Source organism: Hakea prostrata, chromosome 8, assembly GCF_041222555.1.
Source record: "Hakea prostrata isolate BN-2017 chromosome 8, UWA_Hpros_2, whole genome shotgun sequence".
Lineage (NCBI taxonomy): Eukaryota > Viridiplantae > Streptophyta > Magnoliopsida > Proteales > Proteaceae > Hakea > Hakea prostrata.
Genome location: NC_142607.1, coordinates 14,860,206 through 14,873,161, shown reverse-complemented (window position 1 = coordinate 14,873,161; position 12,956 = coordinate 14,860,206). Strand labels below are relative to the sequence as shown.

Sequence of the window (12,956 nt, the reverse complement as noted above, 5' to 3'; positions counted from 1 at the left end):
TTTAGTGATCCCCATCAGAGGCTAGTTCATAGAAGCCAGTAACACCCAAGCAAGCAACTGTCCAATGCAAGAAATAGATGAGCAGAGAAAATCCGAACTTGAAACATGAGATTTATCAAACCACTCGGGAGCAAACTTGAAACCACTATAAACTACGACATTGGTGGTTGAACTTATTACTTCACTTTTACTACAGTTTGATGGTTTATATATTTAAGGCAGATTATGGGTAGAGTGTCGCGATATAAATGAGTGAAATATGAAACGAAGTTACTGAAGGGATGGAGCCATTGAAAACACCCGCTCTCAGTCGGTGGCCATCAAGGCAATCATCCATGCACTTTAGACTATTGAGACCAAAATAACAATCCCCAACAACTCATCATTTAAGGTTAGCTTCTTTACGAGGACATTTGATTGCAAAAAGAAGAAGACAGAAGAAGAAAAACGAACCCAAAAAAAAAAAAACTTAAGCATGTATCCCAGTTTCCAATCTGAGTAGAACCAGTAAGAGAAGACTGTTTAAATAGCCTACTAATTAAGAGTGTATAAACTTAATCCACTCTGATACACTTGGGATACCACCATTAACGACAGTGAGAAGATAATAACCAGAAGGTGCAACACTGGGCGACGGTGGAGCCTCAACAACCGCAACCCAACCATCTTTCTCTTTCTCCACTCTCTTACACCACAATCTCAGCATTCTCTGGTTCATGGAGAACGCATGGGTTGTGAAAGGTGGTGCATAAACACTAATTTTCAAGTCATGTTCATCTGTTTTCGCATGAAGCCTAAACCGTACCCTGAATTCTTCCCCATATCTTGCGCCATCTCCGCCATGACCATAGCTTACTGTTACATTTCTGGGCCTTATATTGTGGAAGGAATGATCCATGTAATGAGGTACAAACGCCTGCAATTTCAGTTCAGTTGGGTAAGCAACGTTTCTGAATGTGTATTTCTCATTAGGGTTGCCGCCGGCAACTAAGATTCTGCCGTCCGGGAGAAGAATTGCCGACGAGTGATACATTCTGGGTGTCCTTGTAGATGAGAGTACCCTGAACCTTTTTCCTTTTGGTTTCTTTGGACTGTAGAGGTAAGGTTTCAAAGCTGGCCGTGTAGCATTGTGCCTTCCTGCACAGCCGTTTCTTGCACCGTTGATGATCAAGATGTGGCCTGTGGGAAGGATTAACATATCACTCATGAGACGTGGGCCCGGCATTTTCTCAATCACCCATCTGTGTTTGTTCCCTGAGATTACCATTCTCCCACATGATCTCAGTGCCTCCAAATAGCGTCCTCTCTGGGCCGCCCTGCAAGCAATGGTAATGGTGTCAAAGCGAGTCTACACCACATTCATGTCGAAGAAGATGTATATGCTCCCCTGATGCTTTTCTATTTATATATTATAAATTATAGGGAAAACCCATTTCTAGACAAAGAAAAAATAAATAAGGGTAACTAAATAGACTTGAATGCTACGCATTAAATATACGCAATTCTCATATCTAGATAAAGACAAAATAAAGTAAGGGAAAGTAAACAGACTTGAATGCTACGCATTAAATGCGCAACATCTGTTGTTGGCAACACTGAAGTTAAACCCAAAGGTGAGGGCTAATTAAGTAACACCTACAATGAACCATTTTCATTGGCTCTCACATGAGCACCACCTCCACCAAGTGAATAAGAGAGATACGCTTCTCTATCATAGAATAGGGTGGGACACATTTCTCAATATTAACCAAATGAATTAAATGTGAGACCTTCAGTGAGTGCTATCTCATATTTTGGTTCTACTTATCATTTGTTTTATCTGCATTCAAAGGTGAGTCTCACTCTTATCCAGGCTCCTATCTCCATCGTGTGATGGAGAAGCAAGAGGGGAGCATAGAAAAGACCATTTAACAACTTACCTGTAGGCTCCCGTGCGTGAACCACCACAAACCATGACTTCCACCTTGGTAAACCTGTGGTTGTGGTCGAGAGGAAGAATAACAGAGGAACCCGAGCTGGGGTAGTTCCTGGACCCACCACCTGGCATCCTAGGGAAGGTCTTTATTACCTTGTTCCTCCTGTAGTTGAAGAGGATGGAATCTCTGTTGGCGAAGATGAACAGATTCCCATCTGATGATAAGTGAAGGAAAGGATACAAATTGTTGCCTCCTTGGTGTTCGTCGAAAGTCTCATGAAGAAAAGGAAGAAAAAAAGATTGATGGTTGTGAGACGATTTCGATTTGGGTACGAATTCGTAGGTGAAAACATTTTTGCCTCCAACGACAATGGTTTGGTCCTCATGGGCTAGTCTCTGAGCTGAAGCAAACCATCTATTATCCCTCAACAAATTCCTACTCTGCCTCCACCCGCATATTCCCCTGCTTCGTGTTCTCCGTCTTCTTCTTAAATGGTGGTTACCAGTGCCGGAGCAAGACTTGAATTCTTGAATTCTCCGGTAACCGTGGCCGTGGCCGCCGATTCGGAGAAGGGTTCCATTGCTCAAGAAAGCACCAGAGGAGCACCAAGTGTCGGTTTTGGGATCCAGAGGTTGAATGGAGTTGCGTGAGATATCGTACTCGACGGAGTGAGCCCAGCAGGAGGAGTCACGGAGGAGGGCTTTAGGGTTGGAAGATCTGGTGGCGACGCAACGTCGCCGGCGGAGCAGGTAGTTGGATCTGCCGGCTTGGGTTTGATCGAATATGACGATTGTGTTGTGATGGGTCAAGGCCATATGCATTGCAACCACGCCTGTGTTCCTTTTGAGGAGCTGCCATGCCCCTCCCCTTCTCCCTGAGGTTGAATTTCTTTTTCTGATCGCGCTTACACTACCAACAAGTTGCAGTAGGAACAGTATAAGGACTGCTTTGAACTTGATTCTGAAGCTGAAAGGAACGAAAAATCTATCTGTAACTTCCATCTTTTTTATGAGAAGTGAGGATGAACATAGAGATAAGAGGGATTGCAGTGTTTTATATTGCATTTAGGGTTATGTTTGGTGGATTAAAGTTGTTAGGGTTCATGCGTTTCGAACTGTTAGGAGAGCTTTGGATGTTCCTGAGATGAGCCTGCAACGTCGGAATTTCATGTAGAAACCATCCGTGGGGAGGTGAGGAATGAGGAAAGTGAGGAGAACTGGAGAGAGAGAGAGAGCTTGAATCAAGTAGTAACGAGACCGGTTCAGGTTCAGCGTTCACGTACGAGAACCTGGAATATTGTTATCTGTTGGACCTCGTCAGGTTGGTCTGAGGTTGGTCCGCCAAGATCGAGGATTCTCGAACTGAAGTGGTGTGCTTGGTAGCTACCCCAAGAAATGGAATATGTTATTGGATTCATAAATAATCTCCTAGATTTTTGTATTTTAGCAGTACAAACACTTATCTTGCCTATGTAATATAAAAATTACTAAGATTTTTTTTCTTCCCCCCTTTTGAATCTGAGGCTTGTGAGGTTCTTGGAACCAATTTACTTGCACCTTGACTATATTCATGGCGTAGACGTAATTATAATAGCAAGATTTTATCCCATACATTTTTAAATAAAAGCCAATTGCTTCACCTTCACCTTCATCTTCATGTTTTTCATTATTTCTTTTATTTGGACATATATATGGGATTCCCTTCTCTTTTTTGGATCTGAGGTTCATCCAAGCCAGCTTGCGCGCACTACGATTACATCCTCAAGGGATTCCCTTCTTATTTTCCGCATCCCTACATATCAAGGCGTGTCCCATTAATTTTTTAAATTAGCAACTTTATATTAGGGGGTGGGGATTGGATTCTATTACATACAATAAGGAGAGCTAAACTTATGACCTCTTCATTAAGAATTATTGATCATTATCAATTGAGCAACCCTTTAATGATTTTTTTTTTTTTTTGGGTAGAGCAACCCTTCAATGATATGTCCCATAAATTTATAAATAAAACTAAATATTTATGGACACAAAAATGGCAAGAGGTTAGAGTTGAAATCCAACTATGCTTCTCTCTTACCCCTCTATCACATATTTAAGAGACAAATTCACCTTTGAGTACTAATAAAATGAATCACAAATAAATCTCCCTCTTAATTATGTTATAGAGAAATATGAAGAAAGAGCATAGGGGTACAAGATCCAAACTTAGGTGAACGCTCTCAAACAAATGTTCACATGAACAGGTATGGAGATGACCCATTATTGCTTACTGCCCACTACTATTCTCTCTTCAACCCTCTTCTGCCCATGACGAACGTCAACAAATAAAGCAGAATCAGCTCTTTTTTTTTTTCTTTTTTCCTCTCCCTCCTTGGGGTTTCCTTTCCAGATTTCTTCCAAGTCCAATCAAGATGCTTGTCGAATTTACGAATTTCAGCTGTAAAATTTCAAGAATTCAGAAGGGATGTTTAAGGCATTAAGCTTTTAATGCACAAGCCTGAAGAAACCAATTGCTTAAATTAGACTATTTCAATTAATCAGGCGAGGAAAAGCAATACAGAACATTATAGCCACGCTACCATCTCTACCTAGGGACTGAAACCAGCCAGCAAAATGTACAACTAGGAATAAACAGATTGTCAGGCTACCTACTCACGCCATCCAAACCAACCATATCAGACATAACATCCCGAAAATAAGTTAACACATTAGGCTTAGGCCATCACCGAATCAAAAAGAATTTACAAAAAAATGCCAACACTAATTGCAGTGATGTACAAATCAGGAACAAAGAGATGGTGCAAGGTCCCTCAATAGAGCTTTATTCTAGTATTAATCGAACTCCGGCATATGGGACATTGCTGAAGGCTTTCTCCACAGTCACAGCAGGTCTGCCAAGGACAACTAAAACATGTCAACCCTGGTCTCAAATCTAACCAAGTATCAGTAAAGCACAAACATGAAATACCTGATGCCCACAGCCAAAAGCCATGTTTTTGATATTGCAAAGGCAGATAGGGCAAAGCTGTCCAAGTTCACCGAAAAATATGTTAATTATATTTACAAGTTTCAGATAGAACACAATGTGTCAAATTTAACGGCCAGTCACTAAATAAAAACCATATGACAAGCTCCAATAAATGATATGACAAAGTTGATTGAGGTGGCATGGCGACATTCCACGGAGGCCCTTAAATGCCCCTATATGTAGAAGTGATCTAATCCAAATTAAAGGAATTAGAAGAACTAGTGGCAGACCTACAATAACCTTAAAAAGAAGCGAGGAAAGATACGCATAGCTTAAGCCTCGTATTTATTATGGCCTCCAACAGAGCTAATAGAAGGCAATAATCCATGTAGCCCATCCCATTTAGTTGGGACAAGGCTTTTTGTTGTTGTTGTAACAAAATTTTGACAACGTAAATAATGTTCCAAAAGAAATTAGGGGACCAATTTTCATTCAAAATTCCAAAGAGTAAATGGTAAAAAACACCCATAACAATCCAAAATCCAAATTTATGAATATGAATTACCTGGTTGTCCAAAGCAGAACTTTCAGGGGGAGCAGAACCGACAGTTGTGTTATTTACATGATAAGAAGGCTCACTTGGCTGGAAACTACTTAAACGAGAAGGCTTTGAGCTGCTAAACGAAGCTGCACCATACAAAGGAGGAGGCAGAGGAACCCTGTCTGGGACTTCACCTCTTTTCCGATTGCTTCAGCACACATGAAAACAGCAGTTATATTTAGATTTAAGCATCAGATACAAGTTGCAATGTTAAAGAAAGAGAGATGAAAAATGCATAAGGGGTGAACATATAGAACCTCAAAAATCCAACAGGCACACTCCAGTCTTACCCCAGAATATTGAGCTCCATTGTTGCCTTATACTGAGAAGGAATTTCCATCAGTGCTGCAAGAGCAAACTCTGTCTCTTTTTTTGTAACTGGCACATTCTTCAACATAATTTCTGTGAAGTTCACAAACTGAATGGCACAGAACAGCCATTCCCTAGTCAGCATCAACTAACAACACAAAAATGCAGAAAACCAAGGAACCGAAGATAAGTTTCAGAATCAACCATTAGTTACCTGAAAATTATCAAAGGCCCGAGCAGGGATATTGTCATCAAATTCCCTCATCATATCCCAAGGTCCATCTCCAACTCCAACTAAAATAATTGACAAGGGGTACTCGCTGCGGCAGAAATGCACTTATTAGAGCCTGGGGTTAGTGGAGAACAAAGGGTGTCATGAATGAAATAAAGTAACCACCTTGCTTTCACAATTGCATCTACTGTCTTTTGCTCCTGTGGACTTAACTGGCCATGCTCCGTATCAACACTTCTTGTTACCTGTGTAACCATGGTTTATATAAGATGAATCCTCGGACTAAGTATAGTCCATCATGGACAGGCAATCCACCCACCCATCCTGACATAAAAGACATAAGTAGCATGCTCAGAACTACACTAAGGTGTTTTGTTGTAATAAACTAAGAATATCAACTATTTATTGAGATTGAGTTGTAATGTTGACTGAAATTACTAGCTTGTTATACTTTCGTTTATTTGAAAGGAATTAACTGTAGCTTTATGAACTAAATTTCAGGGAATTTGAAAGGAATTATCTGTAGCTTTATGAACTAAATTTCAGGGAATTTGAAAGGAATTATCTGTAACTTTCTGGTTTTATCAGTTCTTCAACTTCGAAACAGATAACTTCTCCTCAACAAATGATAATAATTCAACAAGCTATAATCTGGTCCATCTACAGATACAGCAAGCTACTTCCAAGATACACCGCTCTGAACACAATACATAATTACATATGAAGAAGTTTTTCACCTTAGTTTCAAAAGTTTAAGTGGTCTTATTACTTTCCTATTTTGGCAATCCTGTAACTCTTAAGTTCCCTTCCTGCAATCACAAAATTTGTTTCCTCATGGTGGAATCAAATTCAATCCCAAATCTGAACCAATAAACTAACCATTCTCTCAAAGGAAATAGATTAACCTAATAAGTGAAACATAATAGATGGAGGAAAGTACAGTGCCGTATCTATAGTAGTTTATGACGCAATGTCATCATTCATTCATGGTCAAAGCTGAAGCAAAAATGGGCATTCTATAGAAAAATAGTTCTTCATCGTACTAAAAAAGGTCAAAAAGGTACCTGTCCATCTGCTATTATCAACAGAACATGGTATTGCCCACCACTTTGCTGGACGATAGTCATTGCCATTTCAATAACAGGAGCAAATGATGTTGGTCCTGGCATAAGGAATCAAACATCCATGATAAGATGGCTGGCTTCTTCAAAACAAAAAACAATGCACTGCAGAAAGTCAAACCTGCCAGTCGTATACTTGGGACTATTTCTCTATATCGAGCCAATGCTTCCTCAAATCCATCACAGGGTCTACCATCAGGATAGAAACTAAAGACATCTTGATCATGTGTTGATGCTGCCAAAACATAGAAGAGAGAACTTCAGTTTGAAGTTAAGATATATGTCAGCTACACAGTCCATAAGCACAAGATCATAAGAAACTACCATCGCCAAACCCGAAACAAGGTATCAAATTATCTTCATCAAAAGCACTTATTGTTCTACCAATGATCGATATTGCTTGCTCATAGGGATTTTGAGTATCTCCAATGTGATGTAAACTTCGCCGATTGTATGACCTTGCACCTGTTACAAAGGCAATATCAAACATGCAGCACTACTACTCATAAAATAAGGCATAAAGTGCATTGTTGAGTCAAACCTGTCCACTCATTGCTCTTAGTGAAATCAATACCAACAATGAGATTAGAAGACTCAAGGCCAGCATGAGCAAGAGCCTCGGTGACCTGTCAAGCAGACGAACTGTCAATCACCATAATTTTTAACATGATTGTGTAATTAGCCCAAAGAAAAGTGCATTGACTGAAGTAAACTTATGGCAACTGCAATGTAATTGGTTAGCAAAGTGAGAAGTGAATGCTTCTCTTCCACAACAAAATTTGGAAATCCTGACCTATCCAGATATTTTTAAGTCATGTAATTCTTGCAGTAGCTAATGTAAAATTTCTGTTAAGAAGCACTATACATACGGTAGGATTCTTAATAGGTGTGGTGGCTCATCATTAATAGAAGCAAATCAGAATCAGAAGGGGAAGTAGTAAACACCAAAACAGAAGTAACATATCCTATGTAACCGGCCAGTAGTTTGGTGTTAAATTTGGACAAAAAGGAGTAGGAATGATGTATGAACTGCAGTCAAACTTAGAAGGTTATGGCAGACCTCTCAACCTGGTGGGCATTAGGACATCAAACTAGGGATCCAGTGCATGTCTTCTTAACAGTGATCAACCCTTCCAAGACTCAACCAGTTCTGATCAATGGTTGCTTTATGATCTCCACAAATTATAGCAGGTAAGACTACAAGGCAGGAACAACAACAGCCTTCAATGGTTACGTAACCATAATCCTAGCCTTTGAAATCAACTGAGGACAGCTTCTAATCTTCAGCTTGAGTTCTTGATGGTTGGTTGCAGACACAAACACTAGCAGCAATAAGGAATATCAAGCAGTATAGGGAAACGATTCAGGAAGAAGAAAAAATAGAAAAGAAGGGGGCTCAAGGGATGGGCTAAGCCTTGGGTTTGTCATCCACAGCCACAGCTATCTCAGCCCTTGAACATGGATCACTCCATCAGCAAAGACAATATGGCCTGCAATCTCGATTTCTACAAATTCCGATTTTCTATCACAATGAAAGGGCCTAGTTATAGGCTTATAGCTCAGCCAAAGTCTTAAAGGCAATACAAACTAATTTTTTGAGGAATGGGCCTATTCAAACTAAGACAGAAAAATCTAAATTATAAGCTAAATCAAATGTATAAACTAGGTTTCAAAAATCAACCAACAATGCCAATTGCAAACTACTGAAGCTGCGATGTTAGTAACAAGCTGCAGTCGAACTTTGCATGTGGATCCCACCACAGGAATATTCCTTCCCAGGCAAAAATGTTGGCTGTGACACTAGTCATAACCAATGTTTTGGCCTAATTTTCTTCATGTTTTCTCCTAAATTAAGATATTGCAGTTGACAAGTCTCAACCAGTTGGCCCATGGCATAGACATGTTTTCATTTGATCATTGAGTTACCATCCCAAGCTCATTGAGCTCAAAATATACTGATTGACTGAAAAGCTAAAACGACCCTTGAATGTGTTAAAATCAATATCAACATGCTTAAATAGACTAATTGGGCTACACACTGTAAATAATCGACCAGTCATAGCAGTATCATTCCTGGTAAAGCAACCGCTACGCCATTGCACTAAGAGCTTCATTCGATGCTTGAGTGCGACACTCTTGGGGGTACAATGTCTTGTATTCCACTACTTGCATTAGCCAGGGTTCTTTCTGTATAATACACTCTAAGAAATGTGTGATGACGAGAGGCTGTAACATTAGTCACCATTGATCTGCTTGAACTTTTAACTCATGATCATTTTCTTAAACTAACTTACAAGTAAAATAGACTGGAAAAAAAAAACTCTAAAGCTATAAAAGAACTCTAGAGTTATTAAGTATCCAAATCTAACTCCAACACCTAACTTCTAATTTTTGCATTAACAATCCCAAAGCCCATATAAACCAACAATAGGCAGATTGGACAGCTAAAATATCCAAAGTCCAATTGGCCAGATTGGACAGCATTAGGTGCATCAGTGTTGCACAAATCAAAATGCTAACATATCCTAAAAGCATGATTCTAGAAAGTTAGGCTTACACTCAAAGGCTCCTCATCCGCTGCACCCTGAGCCAGCAAAATTTCAAACGGTAGAATCCCTTTGATTAATCTCACAAGAATTAGGTTATGATGCCAGATAAAGAATTACACTAGACGACGCAGACTTGGAATCCAAAACAGAAAAATATTTCCGTGCAGAATGCGCAGACCCTCTTGGCAAGTAGCTGCTTAAAAGGTCCAAGCTTGCCACGAATAGAGGTTAAATGTGGTTCTCAATGAATTAGAGTTGTGTATGAATCTTTTGGTTCTCTTAGGACTTGTTTGGTTACATGAATCCAGAGATTTGAGATCTTTAGATTCACAAATGGAATATTCATACCCGTTTGGTTGTGTGAATCCCTAGATTTCATGGGTATGAGGTGAATCTGTAAATTTATCGGTATGGGTATAAGGTGAAATACAAAGATTCCACCCTTACTATAAAACACTAAACATTTGACCCATGCCTCCATAGATGTTTTTTCAGGATAATTCTACAGATTTCATTCCAAAGAATTAGGCCAACCAAACAATTAATTTTATGAACTATGACACCATAGATTTGAAATCTCTAGATTTTTTTAACTCTCCAGACTCAAGTAACCAAACAGGCCCTTAATATCCTCTTTCAATTATGTATTTTTTTTGAGAATTTGAGATACAAGTAAAAAATAATTGAAATTTAACACATCAAAAGAATAATAACATTAGCTCATGTCCAAACCTGTTCCAAGGAATTGTAGTTATCGGCTATCCTTGAATACCTCCTGTCAAATTTCTTTCTTGCATCCGGTTCTTGGGAACCATACGTTACAGATGGAGGTACAACCTGCTGCTGTGGCGTATAATGCGGCTGCGAAGCATAGGTTGGGGTTTGTTGGCCATACGGTGGCTGTGGATGGTCATAAGGGTTCCAGGAAGAACTGGACCCAGACAATGAAGTCTGTCTCCAACTCGTCCCCTTTGAGCTTTTGCCCCCCATGAATTCTTCAATCTACTGAGATACCCTGATATGCAGTTAAGTCCGATAGCTCGCTTCCGCAACAAAGCCCACCAAATCGAACAGAAGCAATCAAACGTACCACCTACCAAGCAACCAGTCACTATAGAAACCCAACAAAAGCAGGAAGTGGAATAAGCAAACTCTGGACTTTATGCTTAAAAATATAAACTGATATTCCCTTCAAAATACCAGGGAAACAGAGAAAAAAATACCCGGAATACCCCCACAAAGAAAAATATTAAGAAGCGAATTAAAGAACGAGTCTTTGGGCCGAAGATGCAGCTTCCGTTGCTTCCTCTTTTTTCTAATAAATTTTGCAAACAATCAAGTTACAAGAATAAAAAAAGAATCTCCTTCAAATATGAAACACGCACTATCGAAATTTGAAAGTCGGTAGCGACGAAAATTTTGAACGGAAAACCGACACGAGAAATCTTTGTCCTGAAGTTACCTCCTTCGAGCGTCCTCGAATGCAACCTACAAAACGCGGTCCAAAACGGATCCAAAGAAACCTATCCGACTGTCAAACGTCAGAAAACGATGAAACCAAACCGACAGATCGCTATGCTTATCCTCACAGAGAAGAAAACAAAATAAAAATCTCCAGTGAAAATACAAAGAAAACAAGATTCGACGAATACGGCATTGACGTAACTTCTTTAAAATCTAAAACTTACAATTAAAGATTACGGAACTCAACGGCAGAATGGTTAAAGAATTCACGCCGAGAAGAGAAATTGAGCTTCTGCAGCACTTCCATGGCCTGCATTTACTACTTATCAGTCTCTAGGTTTTCATGCTCGTGACCTTGCTCGCCTGTGAGACAGAAGAAGACGAAGAGATACAGATATGCTTAACAGACGCCGATCACGGAAGAAGCAGTTTTTAATAGCGAAAAAATGAAAGCAGATCTCCTTTTTCCTGGTCCAGTGGCTTTAGCCGATCGTTACAACTTACAACTCACTCTCTGTGCAAACTACGACTATAAAACTTCCTCAGAAGTTTCTTAGAAGCTCCAGCGGAGCACAATAACATGGTGGGCCGCCACCTTTCGTCGTCACTCGAACTAGTAGCGTTTCAACCGTTGATTGACAAGAACGTTGGTGGAATACGAAAATCAACGGTTAATTTGATAAGAATTGGTATTAACTGAAAACATACGGAAGACAGATTAGTCACATAAAAGGGGCCGTTGGATTTGAATCGGTTATTTGATCAGATCGCATGTCTAGTGGTCCCCACGTCTCAAGTCCAAATCGTGGACCGTATTCAAATGTGGTCAATAAAAGTAAAAGGTTGTTCAAACTTCAAAGGTGAACCAATATTGAAAGAAAGTGGTGGAGTATCATTTTTGTACGACAACAGTTCACAGCTGTACGGGTACGATCGCACCACATGTCGGACCCACGTAATGAAATTCCATCTGAATGGCTGTGAGATCTTAAACTGAAATCAAGAGTGTCCATGTGAACCTGGCGCGGTTTAAATTCTTGAACCGGATTGGCTGGGAGAATGAATGCAATGGTTTAGGAATAGACAATCAAATTGGTAACCATGATTATAAACTAAGTACCATCAAATATGGTTAGGGTCACTTAAAAAACTAAAAAACCCTCCCATCACCCCACTCCTGGGCCCTGTTTGCTATGGTGGTAAAGGTGGGGGCACTTTGTGCTTTGAAAAGAGTTCGTTTAGGAATAGACAATCAAATTGGTAACCATGATTATAAACTAAGTACCATTTAGGGTCATTAATAATACATTACGTTTGTTTGCTGGAAAAAAGGTGGGGTGGGAAAACTCTTGAAAAGAGTGCAAATTTCTTACTTTTCATTTAAATTCCAAAATGATAGATTGTTTGGTTGCTCGACCCCGAAGCCATTTTAAAAGTTCCAATCAATAAACTTTGGTGAGACTTTGTGGGAAAGTTGGGAAAAGAAAAAAATGGGACCCACCACTATCACTTTTCCACAAAATCTTTTCATTTCCTTTTTTCTCTCTCACCCCATTATACATGGGACCCACATGTTTTTTTTTTCCATCCTTTTTTTCCCACCCCATTTTTGCAAAAATTTTTAAGTGAAAATGTCAGGATTTGTGGGAAAAACATTATCTGCAATGTACAACAATGCAATTGTTTGGCATATAAGTGCACAGCCAAACAACTGCACTGTTGTGCACAACAAATTTTTTTTTTTTAGGGTTTGATTCTGCTTAGTTTTATATTTAAATTATACTAATATATAAAACA

General features: G+C 39.5%; 2 protein-coding genes across 8 annotated transcripts; both read right to left on the bottom strand.

Moving 5' to 3' along the window:
- Positions 1 to 447: 447 nt before the first annotated feature.
- On the bottom strand, positions 448 to 3,359 carry LOC149007193 (aldehyde oxidase GLOX-like). The gene is made up of 2 exons (XM_089166370.1): positions 1,920 to 3,359; positions 448 to 1,316 (listed from the first exon to the last, which is right to left on the bottom strand). Exons 1-2 carry the CDS (start codon positions 2,978 to 2,980, stop codon positions 539 to 541), a joined length of 1,839 nt encoding a protein of 612 aa, XP_089022496.1. The 5' UTR covers positions 2,981 to 3,359; the 3' UTR covers positions 448 to 538.
- Positions 3,360 to 4,142: 783 nt separating this feature from the next.
- On the bottom strand, positions 4,143 to 11,677 carry LOC149007192 (E3 ubiquitin-protein ligase RGLG2-like). 7 transcript variants are annotated; one of them, XM_089166377.1, is made up of 14 exons: positions 11,384 to 11,677; positions 11,158 to 11,218; positions 10,919 to 11,010; positions 10,428 to 10,788; positions 7,688 to 7,772; positions 7,471 to 7,611; positions 7,268 to 7,381; positions 7,090 to 7,187; positions 6,191 to 6,270; positions 6,008 to 6,113; positions 5,775 to 5,902; positions 5,449 to 5,632; positions 4,884 to 4,940; positions 4,143 to 4,806 (listed from the first exon to the last, which is right to left on the bottom strand). In XM_089166377.1, the coding sequence occupies exons 4-14, from the start codon at positions 10,683 to 10,685 to the stop codon at positions 4,726 to 4,728; spliced, it is 1,332 nt and encodes a 443-aa protein (XP_089022503.1). In that variant the 5' UTR covers positions 10,686 to 10,788; positions 10,919 to 11,010; positions 11,158 to 11,218; positions 11,384 to 11,677; the 3' UTR covers positions 4,143 to 4,725. The 7 variants fall into 7 exon arrangements, with proteins under 7 accessions (XP_089022503.1, XP_089022502.1, XP_089022504.1 ...); XM_089166376.1 differs by having other exon boundaries at positions 11,158 to 11,183; XM_089166378.1 differs by lacking the exon at positions 10,919 to 11,010.
- Positions 11,678 to 12,956: the final 1,279 nt, after the last annotated feature.